The 27,818-nt window shown below is 39.3% G+C and overlaps 1 protein-coding gene and 1 pseudogene across 7 annotated transcripts in view; both read right to left on the bottom strand.

Moving 5' to 3' along the window:
- Positions 1–27,818, bottom strand: part of Ccdc171 (coiled-coil domain containing 171) — a 340,735-nt gene that overhangs the window by 159,632 nt on the left and 153,285 nt on the right. For all 7 annotated transcript variants that reach the window (XM_006537992.3, XM_006537991.3, NM_001355378.1 and 4 more), the window contains 5 exons: positions 25,003–25,507; positions 24,097–24,213; positions 12,539–12,765; positions 12,077–12,259; positions 10,076–10,261 (listed from right to left, as the gene is read on the bottom strand). In XM_006537992.3, the coding sequence (XP_006538055.1) occupies positions 10,076–10,261; positions 12,077–12,259; positions 12,539–12,765; positions 24,097–24,213; positions 25,003–25,507 (1,218 nt within the window). The remainder of the gene's footprint in view (positions 1–10,075; positions 10,262–12,076; positions 12,260–12,538; positions 12,766–24,096; positions 24,214–25,002; positions 25,508–27,818) is intronic.
- Positions 2,017–5,532, bottom strand: Cbx3-ps3 (chromobox 3, pseudogene 3; annotated as a pseudogene).

Here is a 27,818-nt window from a genome sequence, read left to right as displayed (position 1 = left end):
GAGAACAGAATACGTGGTCCACAGCTCACAGACATCAGAGCTGCACCTTTAGGAATGTGTAATGTGTAATAAGACGCAACAAATTGTTAGTTTTAAAAATAAACATTGTTATTTAATAATCAGGTGACTTTTAAGAGAATTCAAAATGTCCTCATTCAGCTAATAAAACCTGAAATGCCCATGCATACTCTTAAAGCCCAGACTAGCTAAAGACAGAGTGGCGTTTAAGAGTTCTATCTACATTCTTACCCACCTGTATTTTGGAGAGATGAAGCCTTCCGGGGATAGGGGTTTGTGGTCTTACCTGCGTATCTTTCATGTAGTCAAATGATATGCAGAATTTTATTTTTAGTTCCTAAAGTTAAGGTAGCTTCAATATTATTTCACATTCCTTTTAATTTTTAAATTACCAGATTTGCTTTTCAAAGACTTAGGGATGGAATTATGTTAGTATCTTTCACTTAGAGTAAAGAGAACAAGACAATATTACTTAAGAGTTAGGAGCACTTTGTCTAGTTCTGTTAGTGATGTATGGCCTTAATAGTCAGTCTCTTGCTTAAGTGTTCACTGGTTTTACTTTGATACAGTTGAACAGCATTGGGGTTCAGTTCCTGATGCTTGTATTGGCAATATATATTAACCATATTTTAAGAGGATCATTCTGGCTTTTTATGGAAAAGATAAAAATCAGCCAGTATATTCCTTTTGAGGGGTTCTTACTATGAAAATATATATAAATATATGTTGAATTTTTTCTTTTTTTATATTTCCTTACAATTTGGTGGCTATTAATTCATGATTTTTAAGATATGTATAATCTAGGAATAAAATTCCATTGACACTCTTCAAAAATCCAACTAAAACACAAAAACAAATGTCCTTTTTTTTACATTTATTTATTATGTGTGTATATCATGTATGTGTGTGGGCACATATATACCACTGCTTGAATGTGCAGGTCAGAGGACAACTTGTGGGGTTGTTCTTTCCTCCCACCACCTGACACAGCCATACACACTAAATAATCAATAAGTAAACATAAAGAAACAACTAAACTAAAATCCTTAAGGTGTAACGACTTTCAGATACTATATCATAGGTAACGTTTTTATTCATCTGTATTTTCTGTATCTTCTATTCATGAGTATGTTTTATTTTATAAATACAAAGACACAAATCGTATTGTTTTAAAGTCTTATGAAAACCACCGAAGAATATTTACCAAGTATATAATTGCTTTCAAATGGTATCTTAATTTAGTCTCAGGAAAATCCTGTAACTTAGGTATCATTATCCCTGTCTCTGCAGGAGAAAGAAAGGCTGAGAAAGGTTAAGTAGATTGCTCGAGTGACAGAACTGGGATTTGAATTAGAGAATCCCTGTTCCAAGGCCAGTTGGTTTTTTCCACTGAACCATGCTACCTCCCACAAGAGAACATTTTTACATTACCACCTGCTAGTTTTAATTAAGAGATAGTAATTAAACAATTTTCCACTCCTGACAACAATATTTAAACGACTCATATTTTAAAGAAACTAACATAAGAACTCTCTCAGCTGGAAGATATGATACATGAACATGAGTGCCAACACTTACAGAGAGACTCCCGTATGACTCCGTCAATTATATTACCTATTTATAGTATATGAAGCGCAAAAATATTTAATGACAAGTATACTTGCAAAAGTGCTGAACTTGATTAATAATCAAAAAAATATAAATTAAAATAACAAACATGTGTATTAAGTTGGCAAAAACTATAGAAATAGTAATTGCCAGGTTGGACAACTGCATAGTTCTCAAACAGCTAAGAACTAATGTCATTCAATAAAGACTTGCTGTGCGCCAACTGATAATACTGCACTTTAAACATGTCCAGGGGAGCCCAGGTGTGGCGGCGCACGCCTGTAATTTCTGTGCTCGGAAGACTAACACATGGGAATCATGATGTCAAGGTCAGTCTGGACTTTTATGGCAAGACTCTATCTCAAAAATAAAATAGTTTGTGGCTTTTTTAAGGAATATAAAACTATTTGTTGACCACTGTTCACCATTATTTACAATAAAGTAAATATATAGTTGGATGGCATTCTGATACTACAAAGTTACTTTTCTAGCTCATTGAACCAGAACCCAAATACTGAAAAGATTGATCCTACCAGTACGGAATGAGTCAGGGTAAAGAAAGAGTATGCAGGTCATTAATTGATATTAGCAAATTTTGCTCACTCACTTAGTCAGCGGGTCTTAAATTGCCAACGTCAGCTCCAACCACATTTCTATTTCCACATCAAACAGATTTCATGAATCATAACCTTTTAGTAGAGACTTTAACTTTCTACAAAGGGATGGTTCATCAGAGGAACCTTTACACAGAATGGCCGACCTGGACCTGCCTCTGCAGACCAGCTGGCCTCTTAAATCAGAGCTCCATCTGCCTCTAGAGTGCTGGATTAAAGGCATGCGCCACCACACTTGACCCAAGTCTTGTTATTAAATCACATTATTACTTTGTCTAATTCCATTTTCTGAAGGGGAAGTAGACAACATTCTGTAAATAAAGCACTGTATTTACGTGATCATACATCAATTCTGATGTGGTTGCCTATAAACTATCCAATAAATTGCAGAATCTGCTTAATCTGAAAGGTTATGATTTCAGGAAAATGTTCACAATGAGAGAATCTCGTCAAATTGTATTTTCATCTTCAATTCTTTTGAGTATTAAAAACAAGACAAAACAAACAAGTTATGTAAGTGTTTTATGCATACACCACAAACAAACAAACAAACAAAAAACCCAGAATGGTCCTACTGTGTCCCAGTTAAAAATAAGTTCTGACTTGAGTAATGACTGTAAATTCTCCCCAGCGTTTAAGAAAAACTGTTCTTCCTCAGAGCTAAACAAAGAATTCTCACCTGAGGAATACCGAATGGCTGAGAAGCACCTGAAAAAATGTTCAACATCCTTAATCATCAGGGAAATGCATATCAAAACAACCCTGAGATTCCACCTCACACCAGTCAGAATGGCTAAGATCAAAAACTCAGGTGACAGCAGATGCTGGGGAGGATGTGGAGAAAGAGGAACACTCCTCCATTGTTGGTGGGATTGCAAGCTTGTACAACCACTCTGGAAATCAGTCTGGCGGTTCCTCAAAAAATTGGACATAGTACTACCAGAGGATCCCGCAATACCTCTCCTGGGCATATATCCAGAAGATGTTCCAACCGGTAAGAAGGACACATGCTCCACTATGTTCATAGCAGCCTTATTTATAATAGCCAGAAGCTGGAAAGAACCCAGATGCCCCTCAACAGAGGAATGGATACAGAAATTGTGGTACATTTACACAATGGAGTACTACTTAGCTATTAAAAAGAATGAATTTATGAAATTCCTAGGCAAATGGATGGACCTGGAGGGCATCATCCTGAGTGAGGTAACCCAATCACAAAAGAACTCACACAATATGTACTCACTGATAAGTGGATATTAGCCCAGAAACTTAGAATACCCAAGATATAAGATTCAATTTGCTAAACGCATGGAACTCAAGAAGAATGAAGACCAAAGTGTGGACACTTTGCCCCTTCTTAGAATTGGGAACAAAACCCCCATGGAAGGAGTTACAGAGACAAAGTTTGGAGCTGAGACAAAAGGATGTACCATCTAGAGACTGCCATATCCGGGAATCCATCACATAATCAGCTTCCAAACGCTGACACCATTGCATACACTAGCAAGATTTTGCTGAAAGGGCCCAGATATGGCTGTCTCTTGTGAGACTATGCCGGGGCCTGGCAAACACAGAAGTGGATGCTCACAGACAGCTATTGGATGGATCACAGGGCTCCCAATATAGGAGCTAGAGAAAGTACCCAAGGAGCTGAAGGGATCTGCAATCCTATAGGTGTAACAACAATATGAACTAACCAATACCCCCCTCCCCCCCGGGAGCTTGTGTCTCTAGCTGCATATGAATCAGAAGAAGGCCTAGTCGGCCATCAGTGGAAAGAGAGGCCCATTGGTCGTACAAACTTTATATGCCTTAGTACAGGGGAACGCCAGGGCCAAGAAGTGAGAGTGGGTGGGTAGGGGAGTGGGGGGGGGGAGTGGGGGGGGGACTTTTGGGATAGCATTGGAAATGAAAATGAAATAAATACCCAATTAAAAAAAAAGAGGAAAAAAAGAAAAGCTGTTCTTCAAAGCTGAGGAAATACAACATGGTATCAAATATTCTATTGTTAAAGGAAGCAACTACAGAAAGCTCTTACTTGCTCAAAGGAATCAGTGCCTTTTGATGCAGAACAAAAACCAAAAATATCCCAACTACTGTCAATACTTTCAAAACCAGCATATCAAACTTGATTTTCATTAGAATGCTATTTTTTCTACCCTAGTAATTCAAAACCCAAGATCCAGATTTTATATAGAGAGATCTATATAGATATATAGATATAAATGCAAACAATTATTGTACTTCATCTTTGGGACAAGAATGCCAAGTCAGCCGCTCCTCGTAGAAGGCAGTGACCATCTGAGGACGCTTCATGTTCGCCTCCTTTGGCAGCACCAAGCCAGCCTCATCCGAGTCCTTCCACTTCATGAGAAACACTAATTCTCCACTGCTGTGGCACCAACTATTCATTCAGGATCAAGACCTCTGGCAAAGCCCCTTGGTTTGTCAGCAGCATCTCTCATCTTCTTCGATTTGTTATCATCAGATTCACGGTCGGATAAAGATTTCCTTTTTGTACCATCTTTTTCTTTACCAGCTTTTTGAGAATTAAAAAATGCTTCAATTAGCTGGGGAGTGGTGGTGCACGCCTTTATTCCTAGCACTCAGGAGGCAGAGGCAGGTGGATTTCTGAGTTCAAGGCCAGCCTGGTATACAGAGTGAGTTCCAGAACAGCCAGGGCTACACAGAGAAACCCTGTCTCGAGAAAAACAAAAAAAAAAAGAAAGAAAGGAAGGAAGGGAGGGAGGGAGGGAGGGAGGGAGGGAGGGAGGGAGGGAGGGAGGGAGAGAGAGAGAGAGAGAGAGAGAGAGAGAGAGAGAAAGAGAAAGAAAGAAAGAAAGAAAGAAAGAAAGAAAGAAAGAAAGAAAGAAGGAAGGAAGGAAGGAAGGAAGGAAGGAAGGAAAGAAAGAAAGAAAGAAAGAAAGAAAGAAAGAAAGAAAGAAAGAAAGAAAGAAAGAAAGAAAATGCTTCAATTAACTTTGGAGAATCTAAATTTTTCTCCTGGTTCCCAAGTATTATCAGCATCTGTGAACCCCGTCCACTTCAGGACATATTCCGCCTTCCCATTCACTATACGACATTACTTTCTCTACCACAAATTCTTCAGGCTCTGCCTCTTCAACCGTTTTAGTCTTTCCGTTTTGTTTCTTTCTCATTTTTTGCAATGTAATTTTTTTGGAGGCCATTTTTTTTTTTTAATTTAATCGGAAACTAGAGGAGTTTACCACTCAGATGCTCAGGGCCACAGATTCTGCACTCTCCTGCCTGCACACTTCAGTTCTGCCATATCTAATAGTTTGTGGCTTTTCACCAAGTAATTCCTCATCTAAGAGTTAGTCTTGATTAAGAAATTACAGATAAGTATATAAATATTTAGATATAAATAGCTTATACTTCTCTGAGGGGGGGGAATGAATGAAGATGAAAAAGAATATGGGATAAATCTGAATTTATTAACAATAACTTAACTTAATAAAATACAGATATGTCCCTTCTTAAACTCAGTCTAGAAAGGGGAGAGTGCTGGTTAAATGGTTATAGCCAGACATGAAGAATAAATCCTGGTACTACTTTCTTTAGTGACTATAGTTAATAATGTTATTTCAAAATTACTAAAAGAGTGGATGTTAAATGATGTGACTACAAAGAAATATGTAAATAATAAATACATTAATTATGCTGATCCTTCTACAGTTATGCATTTGTTTTTTAAATATTACCCTGTATCCCACAAGGATATGCATGGATCTATACATATATGAATTCAGAGCACTGGTGTCATTTCTCAGGCCTGTCACTTTGCTTTTTGACATAGCACTGCTCACTAGCCTGAGTTCACTGATTAGGCAATTCTGGCTGGCCAGCAAGGACCAGGAATCCAACTGTTTCTGCCTCGTCAGCACGTCATTACAAGCATGCCAGCACACTTGGCTTTTTAACTTGGGTGCTGAGGATCAAGCTCTGCTTCTCACTTGGAAAGCAGTTTACCACTGAGCTATCTGTGGTATAACAGTTTCCTCCGAATTGAAAAATTCCATCAGGAAGCTCTTTAAGCAGAGAGATAAACAAGTCCAATTAGCTTCAGGAAGACCAACCAGATTTACTAGGCCCCTCCCTCCCAGAGTAAGCAATAAAGGTGGTGACAGTCACTCTCAGATAAACCAAGCTGAAGAAAAGACTCTTAGCCAAACCAAACTGCCAAGAAGACTCTCAGAAGAGCAAAAGCTGCAAAGAAGATGCCGATTCCAGACCAGCTGCCTAGAAGACGTTTAGACCCAAGTCACTTAGAAGAACACTCTCCAACCTGTTGAGGTGCCTACAGGCTGTGCAGCATGCTCCAGGTTCCCAGCTTTATGAAATGTCACCCATGCTGGGGTGGGCCTTGGTGATGCAGCTGTCTTTGAGTCATTTCTGCTCTTTTAGTAACCCCCATCCATACTCCTGTAAGTAACCTCATTAAAACTCATTGGTTCACCATGTTGGACTCTGGTAGTATCCACACTTTGATCAATTGTGGGTTCCCTAACCAGGATGTGTAGACATGTGTGTTGCATCTCCCCAGGAAAAGTTCTGTACACAACACAATCTTTCCAACCACAAGTATATAAATGCTGTCAATCAAAAAGGAAAAAAAGTAAAAATGTTACATATATTAAATAATCCAATTTCAAAACCCATTAATGGGGACTCTGCCAGACCTTGGTACACATGCAGCTTTGCTCCTTCCCGTGGACGCTCTCAGCCCTCCCTTCTATCCCATCCCCATTCCTTCGTGTCAGCCCCTGATGCCTAAAAACATCTACCTGAGATCAGAGTGGCCAAACAGCTAGGATTCAGGTAGGTGAATCACATCTCCTTCCAGTCCAGCATTACCAGCTCCATTCTCACCCTCATCCCTGTAACAGCCTGCTTGCAGGTGGCCCTCCTCCCACCTAAAGCCATTCACTGGATACTTGGTGCAGACCCAGAGTCCCTTAGCCCTTTCATCCCTGTTTCTCCAGATCACCCTTTGTCTCGCTGCACAGTACTTGTAGGAGGCTCTCCTCCCACCGAATCTCCAGCTCCCTGGGGGCCTGCCTGATGGTGTGGACAGGATCCCCAAAGATCTGTCCTGAAGCCCCTCTCAGCCTTTCTCCTAGCCCATCTCTAGCCCTCTGCCACCCAACAAGCTAAAGAAGCATTCTCTGCTAGGCCACCAACAGCTACCACATTTTCCTAAGATCTAGAATGGGCCACAAAAATTAATCAACAGAGCACCCACTCAACAAAGACTAGACCAGACCTGAGCACCTAGAATCACCTCAATCATCCTAACTCCAAAAGGCTAGACACCAGCACAAAATACACAAAATTTAACAGCCAAAACAATATGCCCCTACTGTAACCCTGCTTCAGTAGGCCCTGAGAAGTGTATTATAGCTCAAGAACAAGGCAAGGACTTCAAAACAATTTTGAGTATGTTCAAGGACCTTGAGGAAGATGTGAATGAAAAAGATATGAAAGAAGTCTGTGAAAACACAAACAGTAAAATAAAATATGAAAACAGCTCGTGGTATAAAAGGAGAATGCAAAGAAACAGAATCATTAAAGAAACCCAAACAAAAATAAAACTGGAAGTGAAAGTTTTAAGAAGTCAAACAAGAATCTCAGAGGCAAGCCTCACCAACAGACTACAAAACAGGGAAGATAGAATCTCAGGCACTGAAGGTAGAAGAAATGGATACCTCAGTCAAAAAGAAAAATGTTAAATCTAAAAACATTCAGTCACAAAATATCCAAGAAATCTAGGACACTATGAAAAGACAAATATAAGAAAATAGGAATAGAGGAAGGAGAAAAATCACAAATCAAAGGAAAATTCGTCCTGAGGGAGGTAATCTAGCCCCCCCACCACCACCAAATGCAAGTATTTATGCATTCTCCTATGTGTGAATGCTAGCTCTTAAGCTTTTGATAGGCATTCAACAATTCATATCACCACTGAAGTTAGGTGTACAGTAAAGAGCTAGGGGCATCCAAGAAAGGAGAAATAGAATATGTAGTTATGGAAAGATGGGGGAGACAGGAACAGGAGGATTAAATAGGGAGAGGGAGAAAGAGTTAAGAGTGTAGAGGAATTTTAACCGAGAGACATGGGCCTCTCTGGCAAGGGCTCACATCCAAAGATGTCTATAAAGACATCTTTGGTCTTCTAAGTCTATATGATCTGGCCAGAATGCAGATACACTCTGGATTACAGTGTGATCTGGCTGGATACAGACATGCCCTTAGTACATACCTTTAATCCCTAACAATGAAGGTAAGATTAGTCTGTAGAAGGAAACAGCCATATTTGAAAGTGGCATCTGATTGAGGGGCAGGAAAAAAAGTGACAAATTAGAGAAAGATTTGACAGAATAGGATATGTGGCCAAATTATTTATCACAAACTGGCGGTAAGCCCTATTGCTGAAGACAGCATTCACATATCTCATTAAACACAGAGAAGCTGAGCTGGTGCCTAACTAGAGACTTCACCCCTACTGACTAGTTAGTATTCATGGTACTAGATGGTACTCTGAATACTATCAGAGGAGAAAAGTAACTACCAATCCAGCTTCCAACCCTGAAATCTACTCGAGTGACCTGCCTTCATGGTATGCATAGTGGTACATATGTTGTGGGAGTAACCAATCACTCTCTACAAGATGGAAACCATGCCTGACACTACCTAGGTGGACATGGGCCTATAGGGAAACCAAATAAACATTGCAAAAAACTAACGCCTAATGGTATTCTGCTATACCCATAGATCAGTGCCTGGGTAAGCCATCAACAGAGAAACTTCCTCTTATAGTAGATACAAAGTAATACAGAGACCCCTGTGCAGAGAGTAAGAAACTTTGAAGATTCAATCCTACATGAGATTGTCTTCATCAAACCCCTCCCCTCAGGATTCAGGGAGCTATGTGGAAGAGGATACACAAAGAATGTAAAAGCCAGTGGGGAAAGAGGACACTAAGGAAATAGTGGCTCCTCAGACACAACAGGACTGAAGCAAACATGAACTCACAGGCTGTGGCAGCATGCTCAGGGAGGGCAAGGTTCAAGTCAAACAGGATCTCAATGCTCAGAGGGAGAAGCAGGCATAGACTCCTATCCCTAGCAAGAAACATTCTCCAACTGACATTCACTTGCAAAGGAAAAATTAGGTTTTTCCAATAGAATCTTACTACATAAATCAACCACACCTGAGGGCAGGTAGTAGACAGTCAACACAAAATGAACTCAATGATATTTTTGTAGACGTTTTCACTCAGATGGTTTTGTTTGGGCATTTTTATCTTACTGATCTTTTACTTATATATTATGGTTTCTGAACTTGTGTTTGTATACTGTGGAGAGATGGTTCTTGTGGAGTTTTTTTTTCCCTTTTCTCATTATTCTGGTTTTGGTTTTTTTGCTTGCCTTAGTTTTCTAAAGAAAGAGAAATAAAGATATGGACTTGGTAGCTAGGCTGCTGGGGAAGATTTGAGAGCAAATGGGGGAGAGGAACCATGATCAGAATATATTATATAAAAATCGTTTTCAATAAAAAAAAACTTTTAAAAAAGTATCACTGGAAAAACACATACTTTGTATTCAACTAGTCATTAAAACCCACCTTTACAGTTTCCATATATGTCCTCACAGCCTGTAATTACAATGGGATGACATTCCATACCATCCTTATAAGCCATTTACAGAGAAAGATTTCAGACCTATGGATCCTGTCCGGGAGCTATACATGGCACACACAAACACACCAGGATCCACGCAAAGAGCAAACAACTCATGATACAAGAGATGGTCTACCTTAACAGCTTCTCCAAGAGTCTGGTTTTTGTCAGCTTCCTCGCTGGAGTGCAATTCAAGTCTATAGTTCAGCTCCTGCAGCTGCTGGGCCTGTTCATTCAGCAACATTTGTGCCTGCTGTTCCCGAAGCAATGCGTTATTTAGTTCTTCACATGCACTTTCAAACTTCTCGTGGGTGATCAATTTCTTTAAAAACAAGAGAGAAAACTCAGTCGCAAGCCAATTGTATTGCTGTTCTATTTGCTCTTTCAGAGCTGCATTTACCAATATAATGAATATAAATGGGGTTGGAGAGATGGCTCTGTGCTTAAGAGCACTTACTGCTCTTCTAGAAGGTCAGAGTTCAGTTCTCAGCACCCACAAGATGGAGGGAGAGGTTCACAGCCATGTGGGACTCCAGCTCCAGGGGATCTGATGTCCTCTTCTGGCCTCCACAGGCACCTGGAAACATACACTCACGCAGTGTACATGAAAAAAAAAATGTGAGTGTGTGTGTGTGTGTGTGTGTGTGTGTGTGTGTGTGTGTAAATCTGCAAAACAATATAGTGCAAACATTTCTAAGAATTTACTATAAAACAAAACACAAAATTTGTTTTCCTCAAAATAAAAGGTCAAGGTAAACTTTAGTTTTTAAAGTATAACAATCATACTTTTAATGTTATCTTTTTAGTCAAAATCTTAACACTTGAAATTCCAAACTTTTTGTAAAGATGATGATTAAAAGACTCAAAGTGTTTAGGAAAGATATTCAAATGCCCGTAAGTATTCTGATGGTCCCTATGTGTGTATTCAGTGGGCTCCATCTCAGATGGCCCTCTCAGGCCCAGTGCCCTCTGTCTGGCAGTTCCCACCCACACTCACACTGTCATGCTGCCTTCTTTTCTTTTTCCCACAGTCATTATCAAGATTCGCCTTACTTGTTCTCTTGCCCATACACATCTTGCAAGGAGGTATCTGCACGGAACTAGGAACTCATTCAGCTTTCTCACCCAACACAGAGAATAATTAAAGAATATTCTTTATGCCATAACATAAAGGACGACTTGCAAGAAACTGCAGCACACCACCAGAAGTTTTTTGGTCTGTTTCTCTCTATGGAGTCCTGACAAATGCAACTCAACTACACAATGTAAGGCTAACAACCTTAACGTGTGTTGTTAGCAAAGAATCCTTCAACACATGTCCTTTCACGTGTTTGTTTTAACAGACCATCTTTTTTCTTGTGTCTGTTTCAGCTAAATGTTCCTTCATTTAGTCTGCCTTGGTCTTTGACCTACATCAGCTTCAGGAAAACACGCCTTCACATGTTTGCCCATGCAAAACACCATCCAACCAACTGACAAAAAACCCTTAAGTTTTTACTTTACATCCATATACACACACACTGATAATTAATTAATTAATTAATTAGTAAGAATCTGGGTAGTCAGAGCCTTAAGGGCAGGCTCTGTGCTCAGCAGCCGATGGCCAACACACACACACACACACACACACACACACACACACACATATATATACACACACACAAAGCCTCCATGGCATTTTTGGAGGTTTTTGTCTTTAACCTTCCAGGTCCTTTCTTTATATATTATACTTTCAAGTGTTGTGTTCTGTAGGATTCCTGTATGAATGAACATATGTATCTCTGTGTCTATATGTCCCTTGTATTTTTTCTTTGGCTTGGTTTTTTATGTATGTTTGCTTGCTTTGCTCTACTCTGTTTGTTTTACTATTTTTAGATGGCCTGTTTGCTAATGAAAAAGACAAAGAAAGGGTAAGGATTCGGGTAGGCAAGGAAATGGAGTTCTGGGAAGCGATGGGGAAGGGGGAACTACTCAGGATCTACTGTCTGAAAAAGTCTATTTTCAATAAAAAATAAAATAGGAAAAAAATAACAGAAAATTTTAAAACCAAGAGACTTTGAATTATTTCTAATATTCAAACAATCAGTGTTACGGAAGAGATGGAGAGGAAGGTATCACACGGCCATCGTTGGCTTACAGAGTGCTTGAATTCATTTAATTGTGTTTGCAGACTCTGTGACTTGTCCAGCTCCTTTTTCATCTCGTGCACGGTCCGTTTGTATTCTGTCACCTCGAGGCGCAGGGAGCGGCGCTCAACCTCAGCTGCGTGCAGCCTTTGCGTAAACCCAAATATTTGCTTTTGTAACGCTGCAGTGCTTTTCTGTTGTTAAATAAGAATACAGTTAGAAACATCAGTCATTAATTTACTAATAAGTCAATAGCAATGAGTATTTTACTAAATTAAATGTAACTCAAACATTATACAAACAAACAATACTAGCTATTTCTAAACCAGATAAGTAAATGTATTCAAGGGGCATTATTTTATTAAAAGCTTTGTGAAACTTAATTATTCACATAGAATTGATTTGAATTATGAGTCTGAAACACGTTCTAACTCACAAATCCTAAAGTCACTACAAAATGAAATAGCACGTACCATGATGGGAATATGGCTGCATAAACCATACTTCAGGGCCAGCGTGTTCACTTTGTGAAGCCCCCGGGCCAGCCTCTGAACCAGAGAATCCTTTTCTACATACGTTATGCTCCGGCTGCTATGCAGAGGGATGCTTGCCATTGCCGAGCTAAGTTTATCCATTAGTTTTGCAAAAGAATTCTTGGCTGCACCTATGAGTAAATGTCCACAAATCCTGGAATTTGGATCTTCAAAGACAAAAAAAGCATAAAATCTGAGTTGCCTCGTGTTAACTTCACAGTGTTGCTGGTCTCAACAGAATGATTTCCAGCTATACAGTTCTCAGTCATTAAAAGTTCCTTCCCTATCAAGCTTCAAATGAAACGCTGAGCCCAGGCAAGGACTCACTGAGGAACCGTGCTCCGCTAGAAACCCTCATGAACTTACAGTCTGACCACTGCAGGGGACACCGTCATGCTAGTCAGTCACCTTCCCTTTCTTTTCTAACACTTCATATGACTTAGGCTTCTATTCCTAATTATGACTGCTTCTGACCTTGACACCATGACACATACGTTCTCAGACTAGCAAACACAATTTGCTTCGTTCCAGGACAGCTAAAATTCTAGAACTACAATTACTTATTTCCTCGTGGGATTCCAGTAATCACCCTGCATTTAATGGGCTTGAGGGTCCCAGTGTATGCAATGCAAGCTGATTGTTAGGGCTGTCATTAATAATTATACCTAATGTTGATAAATAAAACGTCACCACTCTTCCTACTAACTGATAGTTCAGATAACCACTAGTAGGCTTATTTTGTGCCTTCAGGAAAGTGGTGTGACTTCATTTCGCTATTCTAAGCAGGTCTTATTCTGCCCCTGTTTAGCTTCTGGTGCCATCCATGTGGGCGGGTTAGTTCTGAGAGATTCCCCAAATTCAAACCCGGCACTAAAAGTCCTACAGTCTCTACTACTGGAGTTCATTTAAATCCTCTTTCTATCTAAAGTACAGTAAAATGTTGGCAATGTTACCAAATCAAGACGCATTGTCTTAATTGTGGAATTACATACAGTTCAAAGTGAAAGGGTGACAGTGACCAAGGGGCAATCAATGGTTTCCCAGGGCACTCACAGCTGCCTTAGCAGTACTCCACACTCCTCCCCCGTAGACACTCTGTGTTCTACAATCTGAACTGCATTCTATTTAGTCTCCTCCTCAACGTATAAACAGAAGGGTAAATTGCCTATGCCAGGTAGCAGTCAAAACTTGAAAACCACATTGCTCCAGAGTAAGACATAAAATTTTTTAAAAATTGCCAATTTGATAAAAGTATAATATTGTCCATATAAATTTTATTCATTAGTTTCCAGTACATTGATGTCAGAGAATATAAGGTAGTAGACTTTCATGCTATATGACACTCATTATAAACATATTCTCCAAGAGTATCATGGACAAAGTCATGCAGAGTTTAATTAAAATACACAATTCTTTTGTTAATAATAAATGATTTAAAAAGTAGTGAATGACAAAAACTTTACTAGCACAATTGGATGGCATTCAACACATAATGTGGAAGTGTTAAGTCAATACCTGACTGTATATAGTAAATAATTCACTGTTCAGTGAAAGAACACTATAAAATTTCTCTTTATATTCAATATAACACATCATTTAATATCAAATATACATATTCCCTGTGTCTTCAGCTGCACTGTATATTTCTATTTGTCCTTTTTCATTTCCAGCTGCCGTGTCTTCACTATCCCAGGCTAGCATATATAGATATTTTTATATATTTATTGGATCAATCACATCCCATTTTACTTTCATAGCAACTGCAACAATACTGAACTCAACAATGCATTCAAAAATACCAAGAGAAAGTAATATTAATTTTCATGTTATATCAAAAATGACTTTTTAAGCAAATACAAGATCTGTTTTTAAATTTTTATGTAATATAAAGGTAAAGACATTTTTAATAAAAAAAGAACCTTAAAATAAAATTTCCACTACAATTAAATTTTAAGCTATACTATTTTTACTTTACTATCTCACTGATGTGCTTGGTAGACTCTGACCTCTAATAAAGGGGGAAACTAAATGACAACACAGTCCCACGAGGCTGCTTCTGAATTGCTAAGAAGTTAGAAAAAAATACATCCTATGTGTGTGTGCATAACATCATAAATTACAGGCAGAGCACTAAGTAATTTATGTTTTAAGAAGCATTTTCACAATACAGCTCACATTTTATCATATGAAATACAGTTGTATAATAAAGGAGGAAAAACTGCTATAGTGCCAGGATTACATGTTTATTTTCATGACAGAGAACAAAAGTCACTAAAAATCCTCCTCTTGGCTTATCTCAACCATTTTAAAGTTTATGCCCGTTTAAAATCAATTTTTTTCTTTTTGCTAAATACATTTGCCAGTCACTTTTCCAACATAAATAATGTGACTGGTATGGAGAAGCAGATCACAGGTTGCACAATTACATTCTCCAATAGGACAGGCACACTTTCACATCTACAGTTAACATCTTCTAACAAATTCCTAAGCTGATGACTGGCCTAGTAATTCTAACCCTGGAGGTGGCAGGACTCCGGAGGGGACAGTGAGGCACTTCAGGAGTCTCCAGCTTGATCTTTATTTGTCATAATAGAATTCAGACATGGATGGCATACCTATGATGCTGTGTGTAATAAAACCAGAAGTCATTAGAAAACATTACAGAAATCTATTACTACTGAAAATACGATTACCACGTAGAAAACTAAATGTCTACAGTGCGTTTCTTAATTAAATGAAATGTTTCCATTCAGACAGAGTGAGAAACCCCCTTTAAGCAAAGAGTAATAGTGAATTAACAATAAAGTATATAAAGCCATCAATGCTGAATAATGTTAATAATGTCAGAAACTTTACTAATTTAACATTTTCTTTTAACTAAGTTCTCACAACAGAGCCCAGACTGACCTAGAACTCCCAATCTAGGTCAGGCTTGCCTTGGAATCTTCCTGCTTTCGCCTCAAAGCTGCTAGTACCATAGGCATATGAAACCTGGCCTGGCTAGATCTACATCTTTGATCTTTAAAATACAGCAATAACTTCTTATTAACAAAAACACAAATTCTTACTGCTTTGACCTTCCTAAATATGAAACTTCAGTCTTGAACACAATCAGGCTTCTGAGTTTGGCCCTTTTGAGCTGTGACTTCTACAAAGTGTACTAAACTAAGCAATACGAAGTAAGCTGGTAGCAACTTACTAGCAGGGATGTGTCTGAGTCATCTATCTTTAATACAACCAAGATGTCTTCCTTTAATAATAGAAAAGATGTGCAATAAAGTGAACTGACTCTCTACTTGTGTCCATCGCCCTTTGGATACACTCAGAGATGTATTCAGAAGCCAAATCAAGTACAGTTGTTTCTATTGTGACATTTTTCTCTTAGACCAGTCCTACCAAAAAGTTCAGCTATCTGTAATCTACTCTCGCAATGATTGATGTTTCAGCCCTTCAGTGAAAGTAGCATCCTCCCCTGTTTGAGGTAAATGATCTCTTGCAGGCACACCATTTGGATATCTAGAAGAGGTAATTTATCTCTAGTGGGCAAACACTATCGCAAAAGCAAAAAGGTTGCCACCTGTCCAGTATTTACAGAGGCAATGTGAAAACTGCGGTCTCTGCCCACTGCTTATGAATACATCATCAAAGTTTATGAAAGCAGTGGTCAAGCACTGTAAGCACTTTCTAAAAAGCAACTTCACGGTTCCAGTTTCATGAGAAGGTAAAAAGTCGTCTTAGTTCTGTTAAGGCATCAGTATTGAAGACAGAGATAAAATGATGGATCTTCATAGGACTTACATATTCAAAAGCAAGTTACTTTTTTCTGTACCAAACATAGTAGCTAAGAACTCCTATTAGCCAATGTCTTAGTTATAGTTACTACTGCTATAATGAAACACCATAACCAAAAGCAACTAAGGGGGGCTCTGGAAAGGTGGCGCAGCAGTTAAGAGCACTGACTGCTCTTCCAGAGGTCCTGAGTTCAATTTCCAGTGACCACATGGTGGCTCACAACCATCTGTAATGAGGATCCAATGCCCTCTTCTGGTGTGTCTGAAGACAGCTACTGTGTACTCATATAAATAAAATAAATTAATTCATCTTTTAAAAAGCATCTCAGGGAGGCAAGGGTTTACTTCACTCGCAGTTCCATGTAACAGTTCATCATCAAAAGCACTGAGGACAGAAGCACACAGTGCAGGAACCTGGAGGCAGGAGCTGAGGCGGAGGCTATGGAGGGATGCTGCTTACTGGCTTGCTCCCCATGGCTTGCTCAGCCCCACTGAGGCCTGCGGGCAGCCTGATCTTATGGAGGCATTTCCTTAATTGAGGCTCCCTTCTCTTAGATGGCTTTAACTTGTGCTAACATAAAACTACAGAGTTTACACATGAGAATGATAAGGCTGAAAAGGGACAGCCGCACAAATAGCATACAGTAGCACACCTTCAAATGTTGAATTCTTTAAATGTCATTGTTCAAACAAGGTCAAGAGCGCACTCTCTCTCTCCTAGTAGACAGCTTGTGTATTGTTCAGAATTTATTCTAAATGCCCAACTTTTAAAAAATAAGCACTTATTGAATATGAATTCTTTAACCCAAGAATAAACAACAGGTAGCAATACCTTTACACTACAAGGTACTTCTTGATGTTGGCATACATGACCACAGATTTCCTGAGGCTGGTCAGAAAGAAGTCACAGTGATGCTATCAATATACAATCCTGATATTTAAAGTAGTTTAAGTTCTCAGAAAGGGGAGCAGCTGGGATGTAGGTCGGTGGTAGATTGCTAACCTCACATGCACAAGACTCTGGGTTTGATCCCAGCACTAGAGGGGGAAGGAGGGAGAAAGGAAGGATGGAGAGTTCCAAAAGACACAGAGGGTTTTCCATAGGCATTAAAGTAAATATTCTTGAGTGGTTTTAGTAACCTCCTGTCTGTCCTTCAATGTCCCTACTCTTCACACTTGACATGAACAGATAGCATGACGTGTGTCTTACACTTTGGCTATGATGTCAGGGTTTGTCCTTGTTACAGCACACACAAGTGCTTACTCCTTCTGGCCTAATGAGTTCAAGTGTGTGCATCCAGTCATTGGCTGAGGGAGAGTTCAGTTTGTTTTCACCTTTTTAAAACTATTATTGGTGCTATGGGCATTTATGCTCACATTTTTATATAGATACATGTCATCACTTCTATTAAAAAATAGTACTGGAATTGCTAGTGTATAATATAGCTCAATGTTAACATTTTAAGAAACCACAAAACTGTCCCAAAGAAGTTCATCATGATTATTCTTTCCAACAGTATCTGAATGCTTTCATATTTTACCTCTCTTCTTTCCCCTGCTGGGCAAACACAGTCCTGTAGATTGGACAAGCACCAATATGAACATGATAAGGATGGCAGAGTAGAAATGTACTCTGTGTTTTTATAGATTCTAGACTCCCTATTACTTAGAAAAGAGAATAACCAACTTTATTACAGTACTTTAAGTGGGGTCTTCCACAATGTACAAAGAGAGCAGAACTCTGGCAGCCCTCCAAATATACAACGTGATTTTATTAGAGAAATTTCCTCTGGAACTTTACACAGTAATTAAAACAAACCCACCTCTCCTTCCCATTTATGTGTGTGTACATACATGGAAATGTGTACATGCTTGCATGTTTATGTGTGTGCATGTGTGTACATGTGTGGAGGTCAGACATTGATGTCCAACTCGGCTTCTCTAGCTAACAAACTTGCTCCAGGGATGTCCTGGCTTTGCCCACAAGTACTGGCATTGCAGGCAGCCTGTTACATCCACTCAGCATTTACGGGGATGCTGGGGATCCAAACCATCTCTGTTTTACACACAAAGAAACTGTTGTGATGTCTTTTTCTTTTCTGGCTGTGTCTTTTGTTGTATTGGAGGTTAAACCTAGGGCCTCATGTATGTTAGGAACTGCTCAGTTTAGACCTGGCATGTGTTCACATTTTTATTTTCAGAGATTCTCACTAAGTGGACCAGGTTGGCCTCAAACTCACTCTGTAGTCAAGGTTAGCCTTGAATTTATAATCATCTGCATTTATGTCCCCACAGCTGAGAATACAGGCCTGGAGCACCAGACACAGACCACATAAATTTAAATAATTTATCCAGCACAACATAGCTGATATCAGAATTCTTATTTACATCTAAAATGCTACCTCCCTTATGGTACACTCCACCAATTTTAGAATATAAAATTGATAATCTGTATCTTAAGGGTACTAAGATACATAGTGTATTTCCATTAAGGTTTGCACTATTTTCAAGGTGAAGTTGGTGGGAAGGGAAAACTACAATTTAATCCCACTATTGGAAAATAATTATATAAGATGTTCCATGTATTATTTCATTAAGTTCTTTTTAAGATTTATTTCTTTTCTTTTTAACTATGTGTATGGGGGTTTCTGCATGTGACTATGAGCACATGGGTGTAGCTGCCTACAGAGATGAGAAATGGCGTTGGATCCCCTGGAGCTGGAGCTGTGAGCTGCCCACCATGTATGCTAAGAACTGAATGTGACTGCTCTTCCAGAGGTCCCAGGTGATTCCCAAAGCCAATAACTCCAGATCTAGGGATCTGATGCCCTCTTATGGCTTCCACGGGTTCTGCACACATGTGACACACAGATATATACATTGGCAAAACACTCATACACTTCAAATAAATTTCAAAATGCAAAAATTTAAATAAATATATGCATTCCATTATAAGCATGGTTAGATTAGCTATCAACACATTAATTATATTTATTACACTTGTTATTTGATGAACCCATTTAACCTGTAGATGTCTGAAAATGTTTCCTTTTTTCTAGTAAAATATCTGATGTTTCTATTGAATATACTCAAAAATGAAAATGCATTGTGTTTGGAGAAATTCTTCTATCATTCTGCATGAGTTTTCCTGCTGCTGTAACCAAAATGCCTGATAGAAACAACTAAAGTGAAGAAAGGTTTCAGAAGTGTGCTTACATCACAGCAAGGAGGGCCTGGTGCAGCAACACGGGTCATGCCCTGCAAGCCAGGAAGCAATGTACACCGAAAGTCCAATTATGTTCTTCAATAAACTATAATATGCGTGGCTGGATATAAAATTAACTCAAACAAATCAGTAGCCCTCCTTGATACAAATGAAAAATAGGCTGAGAAAGAAATTAGGGAAACAACACCCTTCATAATAGTCACAAAAAAATATCTTGGTGTGACTCTAACCAAGCAAGTGAAAGATTTATATGACAAAAACTTCAAGTCCCTAAAGAAAAAAATCAAAGAAGACCTCAGAAGATGGAAAGTTCTCCCATGCTCATGGATTGGTAGGATTAGCATAATGAAAGTGGCCATCTTGCCAAAAGCAATCTACAGATTCAATGTTATCCCCAACAAAATTCCAACTCAATTCTTCACAGACATGGAGAGTTTAATTCTCAACTTCATATGGAATAACAAAAAAAAATTAAAACCAGAATAGTGAAAACTATTCTCAACAATAAAAAATCTTCTGGGCGAATCACCATCCCTGACCTTAAGCTGTACTACAGAGCAATAGTGAAAAAAACAAACAAACAAACAAAAAAAACCCATGGTATTGGTACAGAAACAGGCAGGAAATCAATGGAATAGAATTGGAGACCCAGAACCAGACACTTATGGACACTTTATCTCTGACCAAAAAAAGCCAAAACCATATAGTTTCTTTTATACAGAATAAAAGAAAGCATCTTCAACAAATAGCACTGGTCTAACTGGCAGTCTGCATGTAGGAGAATGCAAATTGGCCCATATTTATCACCTCATACAAAGCTCAAATCCAAGTGGATCAAGGACCTCCAAATAAAACCAGATACACTGAATGTAATAGAAGAGAAAGTGGGAAAAAGCCTTGAACTCATTGGCACAGGGGGAAATTTCCTGAACAGACCTCCAATGGCACAGGCTCCATGACTAAAAATTAATAAATGGGGACCTCATGAAACTGGAAAGCTTCTGTAAGGCAAAGGACATTGTCAATAAGACAAAATGGCAACTAACAGATTGGGAAAAGATCTTTACCAACCCCACATCTAATAGAGGGCTAATATCCAATATATACAAGGAACTCAAAAAGTTAAAGACTCCAGAAAACCAAACAACCCTATTAAATATGGGGTACAGAGCTAAATAATTCTCAACTGAGGAATCTCCAATAGCAGAGAAATACCTAAAGAAATGTTCAACATACTTAGTCATCAGGGAAATGCAAATCAAATCAACCCTGAGATTCCATCTTACACCAATCAGAATAGCTAAGATCAAAAACTCAGGTGACAGCAGATGCTGGCGAAGATGTGGAGAAAGAAGAACACTCCTCCATTGTTGGTGGAATTTCAAACTGGTACAACCACTCTGGAAATCAGTATGACAGTTCCTCACAAAATTGGAAATAGTTCTTTCTACCTGAAGACCCAGCTATACCACTCCTGGGCACATACCCAAAAGATGCTCCACCATATAACAGGGACACTTGCTCTACTATGTTCATAACAGCCTTATTTATAATAGCCAGAAGCTAGAAACAACCCAGATGTCCCTCAACCAAAGAATGGATACTGGAAATGTGGTACATTTACACAATGGAACATTACTCAGTTATTAAAAACAGGGACAGCATTAATTTTGGAGGCAAATGGATAGAACTAGAAAATATCATCCTGAATGAGGTAACCCAGACCTAAAAGAACATACATGGTATGTGCTCACTGATAAGTGGATATTAGCCAAAAAGTTCAGAATACCTATGATACAACTCACAGACCATAATGAAGCTTAACAAAAAGGAAGGCCCAAGTGTGGACACTGCAATCCCACCTAGAAGGGGGAGCAAAGCAATCATGAGAGGCAGAGGGAGGGAGAAATCTGGGTGAGAGAGGGGAGTGGGGAGGATCAGATATGGGGGGAGAGAAGGCCAAGAGGATGAAGAAATATGTAGCAGTGTGGGACAGAGGGGAGGGGCGAGGAGGAACCTCTAGAAAGTCCCAGATGCCAGGGTACACTGTAAGAGGTTTTGAGGACCCAATGGGGATAACTTTAGCCAACATGCCCAGCAGTGGGGAGATGGAACCTAAAGAGGCCACCTCCAGTAGACAGACATGGGGCTACCCACCCATCTTCAAAACTCTCACCGCAGAATTGTTCCTGTCTAAAGGAAATACAGGGACAAAAATGGAGCAGTGACTGAAGGAAACATGGTCCAGTGACTGGCCCAACTTCGGATCCATCCCATGTACAGGCACCAAACCCTGACACTATTACTGATGCCACATTGTGATGTAGACAGGCCTAGCATGGCTGTCTTCCAACTGACTGAGACAGATGCAGATACTTAACAGCCAACCATTGGACTGAGGTCGGGTACCCCTATGTAAGAGTTGGGGGAGCGGGAGGGGGGGACTGAACAGTGAGTTACTATCTAGAATGTTAAAAAAAAACTATAAAATTAAACACCAAAAAAAATCCAGCTAATAAATACATTGATGATCTGAACAGACAAGTTCTCCGAAGCAGAAATACAAATGGCTAGTAAGAACTAGAAAGCAGATGACAACAAGCCCTGGAGAAGGAGTGGGGAAAGAGGAGCCCTCATGACCGGCTGCTCCGCAGAGGCACTAACGCATCCACTGCTGCTGCCATATTCACTACAGAGAAGGCTTAGACATCCATCAGCAGATGAATACAAAAAGAAAACGGGAAACATACACAAATCGGAATTATTTCAACTTCAAAGAAAAGAGAAACTGTGATATTTGCAGGAAACGGACAAATACAAAGGCTTTTTTCACATAGACAGGCTTGAGAGGAGGAGGGGAGCCAGCAAGAAAGGGTGTGGGAAAGTCTAGGAAAGGCAGAGAGAGGAATGACAGCAGAACACCATTACATACACACATGAAGCTGCCATAATAAAACCCACTGAATAATTTTTTAAATTAATTTTAAAATAATATGGCTAGCTAGCACACCTATTTATTATACTAAATCCAAACCCTATCATTATGTTCTTTCAAAAACCTATATTTTTGCTTTAAACCTATAAAACCAAAATTCTTAATTTAATTTTGTTTGAGACAGCCTGAAGAAATCATATGACTATATATTTATCTAAAATTATATATATTATATATGTGTGAGATTTAATTTATTATATCTTAATTTTTTTAATAGTTAAATTTTTAATTTTGTTTCTACTTCAATGCCAGCATGCTAATGTTCTGCTAATGCATTAAGTATGCTCATGGCTTACCAATATCAACGGCCACACCTAAAAATAATCTGAGAATCATAAGATTCCTGGAGCCTACGTTTAGATACCTGAAATTTTAATGAAATGATTCTCATTTATATTGACCTTCCTTTAAATTTTAAACGATATCTCACATTATCGTCCCCTCTGTGCATATACCTCACTGAGCAGGGCAGTCTTAGCAAGGTTACATTGGCTTTACTAATCATGCATGATGACTACTTCCAGTCTACCACGTAGCTCACCCAGAGCATGTGAATATTCATCCCAGCTTAGGAAAACCAGTTATCATTACACGTTTCTAACACACACATGCCCACAAATACACACAACCTGAGTCATGGCAAACAAGCAAACTTTAGACCTCGGGAAATCACTGCTTATACTAAATTTCGTGCAGGGTAGGAAAGAACGAACCATTCAGATTAACTCTATCCAACACGAATTTTTAAAGTGTACATATCACCAAATGAGTCATGGCATTTTCCACTGGCTTGGCTACTACTGCTCCAACTTCTGAAACTCAGGGCCAGAAAACAAAACAAAGAAACAGTGTCTCCATTGCTTTAAAGAGAGAAACTTTGGGCTGGCAAGATGGCTCAGGGGTTAAGAGCACTGGCTACTCTTTCTGAGGACCCTGGATCAATTCCACTCACTCATGAGGTGAGTCAGGATTGATTCCCAGCACTTGAGACGTGAGTCACAACGGTCTGTAGCTCCAGTTCCCGAGGATGCAACACCCTGTTCTGGTCCCTGCTGGCATCAGGAACACACAAGGTGCATAGATACATGCATGGAGGCAAAATATCCACACACATTTAAAAAGTTAAACTTGAGACAGAGGAAAGAGAGAGAGAGAGAGAGAGAGAGAGAGAGAGAGAGAGAGAGAGAGAGAGAGAAACACTAATAGTGTGTTTTCTATGGGATAAAGAAATCACCAAGGAGAAGAATGGAGTAGATACATTTGCCAAAAACAATTCATGTAATTTCCTTATAAATAAATACAGTTTGTCATCAAAATTTGCATTCATTTACATGTTTATATCATTAAATACATGTTTAACAATCTCTCTGTGATTAAGTAAAGAACATATATAATTTCTTACAAGATTATCAAAATTTGTACCATAAGGAATTTCTGGGCATTTGTTCTTAAGTATATGTTGCTCAGGCATAGTAGGTGGCCATACCTGTTTTACTAATGACTTCTTGCAGCTCTGTCATAGAACTGATAACCGTACCTAGAAGGTCAGAACTGGTGAGCCACGCGAGTGCCTGTAAACAGCGTAACTGTTCCCTCTGATGTTCTGCAGAGACAAAAGCACCGTTTATGAAATGCTACAAGTTATTAGAAATCCACATTTAAATTGCATAGTAGCTCAGTAAATCAGACTTTGTATTCCTAATGTTTTCTAGTACAGAAGATCTAGCTATAGCTGATTGACCTGACATTAAATAACAGGCATCTGAAGAAGACAGACATTTCCTTTAGTTTCTGATTCGTGACAACAGCCTGATTCTTAGCAGCTGCACTGTCTGAGGGTGCGGCCACAGAACACTTGCTTGGCGTGAGGCTAGCCTTAGGGTTGATCCCCTAGGCATGAATTGTTAAAAGTTAACAACTAAATCTACTGTTTCCTTAAAATTGTAAAACAGTCCCAAAAAGTATCAGTCGAAAATTCATATTTGCACTATTTTTAAGCAACTCTTTAAGATATTTTTAACTCCCATTATTTCACTCTTATTTCATATGGAAAGCATGAGAATTTTTAAGTGTCTGTTTTGGATGGTTACAATTGAAAAACTGATGTATAAACTCTCCACTCTACTGTAAAAAAAAAATTCAAATGCAATAAAACTAGACAATACTGAAATTATACATATTTGCTTCTTAATATAATTTACAACAAAACAATCAAGGCTAATTTGTATTATATTAACATTTATATACATATACATCTGAAGATACCCTGGACTGTGTGACATGATTTGACATATTACATAATTCTTTGAATGTTTTATGTAATAGCCAGCTGCACACACATTGCATTTCACTTACACAAAACTTAGATTTTTAAAAGCACTGAGACTCTTACTTGGGAATTGGCGCTTGTCTTTGGGCTCCCCGGTACACACTAGCATGCCTATGCCTTCTTTACAACTCTCCATCCAGGTGAAAAGAAAGGCACAGGATTGGCCCAAAAGCTTGAGTCTGTTTGCTGCCAAGATTGCAATCACGCCTTTCCGGAAGACACGGACCAATCCTTTGAATGTTTTTTTCTTCGTTTTGGCTTCTTCTTGTTTCTTCTCATCTACCGCTGACAACGCCTGGGCCAGGGTTCTAATTTCCAGTTTGAACAGTTCCAAGCTGTTGACTTGTTCCTGGAGAAAGTCCCTCTGTGTGGATAAGGCACATGACCTGCTGTAGAGGGGACACAGCGCACCGGCCATCAGCGCACAGGCCGCCAGCAAGCACGTCTGTTCCCTCTGCGTCCTGGACAATGTGGTTTTGAAGTGCGAATTCTCACGAACCAGTTGTTCATGGGAGGTCTCAATGCGGTTCAATTTTTCTGAGTTTTTTTCTGCAATTTCTTGAAATTTCTAGAAAAGAAGTCAAATAATATATATAATCATGAAACAGAAAGACATATACTTTTGATGAAACTACAGCTTCCCTTCAAAAGATCTGTTATGAAATATCTAAGTGCACACAGTGGGCCTGACAGGTTTGAATGTGCACACTGACCTTGAAAATCTCTTGCATGGCAGCTTTACATAAACTATAACACATAAACCTGAGAGCATTTCATCAATCTCCTGTGTCCTGGCACATGAGTACACATGTGTAGGAGAAGTGGGGGCTGGAGAGATGGCTCAGTGGTTAAGAGCACCGACTGCTCTTCCAGAGGACCCAGGATCAATTCCTAGCATCCACACGGCAGCTCACAACTGTCTGGAACGCCGGATCTGACACACACACACAGGCTTACACGCAGGCAAAACACCAAGGCCCATGAAATAAAAATCAGTAATTTTTTTAAAAGAGAGAGAAAAATGAGCTTTCTGGGCCTAATTTCTCCTTCCCACTCCTCAATAATTATTATTTCCCCGTCAACAGAAACGACACTCAAAACTGGGGCTTTTTATAGTAAAAGATAGTATCGCCAAAATAGACAGAGTAAAATTAGTGATGCAAGAAACGGCAATGGATGAGCTGTGCGTCATGTCTGATCTGGAGAAACGAGAGCAGAGTAAAACCTTTGTTTCAACTCCCAACTTCCCGACAGTAGCTCCGGAGAGGAAGGAAAGGACAATGTTGAGCTGGGCCTTTGTAGCTCTCTAGCAATTTTTTCCATAATTAACGTTCTTAGAATTCAAATTTTAACTTGAAACCAAACTAAACATTAACTGGAAGAACCATAAGTAGAAATAGATTGGCCACCTACGAGCTCTTCTGTGCATTCTGGTTTTGGAGGTAAAAAGACAAAGGGTTTTTAACTAACAAGTTCTACTTTACTATTCATTTATCCTTCAGTAACTATTGTAGATTACTCACTAAGTTTAATATGCTATGCCAACAGATGCCAATCATTATTATGGTCCAATGCTATAGCAGGTACAGGCCAAATTGCCTGAGCACCAAAGGGCATGTGACAAAATGATGCTAACAAGTTTTTGGAGAGACGGCAGTTAAAGGAGAAGGGGGAGAGAGACAGATAAGAGATAATTTTAAACCTACACCATTAATAAAGAGGCTACATAATAGCAACCTTTTAATAATTTAATCTAACCTTTCAACCAACCATGATTTAACAGCCATGGTTACATTTTTATTTTCAAAGTGAACCATCGTGACATAGCTGTGAACCTCTTTGTCTCTGAGCAAACTAAGGGAGTTCAATTCTAGCATGATAGTCATTTACAAACAGAGACATATTATCCGCAGTATCAGCATGGCAAAGTCAAGTTCAGTCTTCATAACGAGAATCCTTCAGGGACATTAAAGGAACCATTTCTCTTTGTACTACTGGTTTAAACTGTACTATGTGAAAAATTTAAAGTTGATCTTTAGGAGAGGTATATGATGTCTTATTCAAGAGCTGCCCGGTGAACACCCAGAAGAACAAAAGGCACTTGTAAAATTCACGTTGGCAGGAGCACCTCAAAAGATATCAGCATCTAAGGTAAGTCATAGAAACACTCGGCCACAGTGCAAGGTGCGGTGTGCAAAGGCTACCATGGGTACTGACTGCTGCAGGGCAAGAGCAAGGTAACTTCAAGCTAGCAGACACGATGACCGAGGAAATAAATCCTAGGAGACAGTCTCGCAAAGACAGAGAGCCGAAGACACTCAGAAGCACGGCAAAGCAGAGAAAGGAGAAAAGCAGGCATAAAAAACATCACTGTTTGAAAGACTTAATGTATTGTGTACCCTCCTTTCAGTAAAGGAAACATTGAATCTTAGAAATACATTTTCTAATGAAGGGACTGGAAATGTGAGGTAACTCACAGAATGGAACTATCAAGACCCAAGCCCAGGAAGACTAGTACTACACTCATACCTTTCTCCCAGGAAGATCCTAATTTAGGACTTTTATGATTAGAGTGTTTCAGTTGCTAGTGACTGTAGAGGCCAGAAAGCTAGGAGCAGGGCCAGCAAAGGGGGAGAGGGGGTAGAAGGCATGCGCTATGGTGGCAGAGGAGGCCAACACTGGAGGCAGAATGGTTTGAGCAGGGGTGGGAGTTAAGGGACCACAGAGCAGAGGGGATAGAGGGATGCTTGGCTAATGTTTTTAAAGTTTAAGAGGATATATCCTGCATAAATGAGCAATGCTGTTTCCAGAAACCATAGTACCTGATATGGGCTGCCCTCCCCGCTGCCATGAGCTGTTAGTGAGGGTGACCCCAAAGG

Source organism: Mus musculus, chromosome 4 (genome assembly GCF_000001635.26).
Source record: "Mus musculus strain C57BL/6J chromosome 4, GRCm38.p6 C57BL/6J".
Taxonomy (NCBI): Eukaryota; Metazoa; Chordata; class Mammalia; order Rodentia; family Muridae; genus Mus; species Mus musculus.
This window is presented reverse-complemented; position numbering and strand designations above follow the sequence as displayed.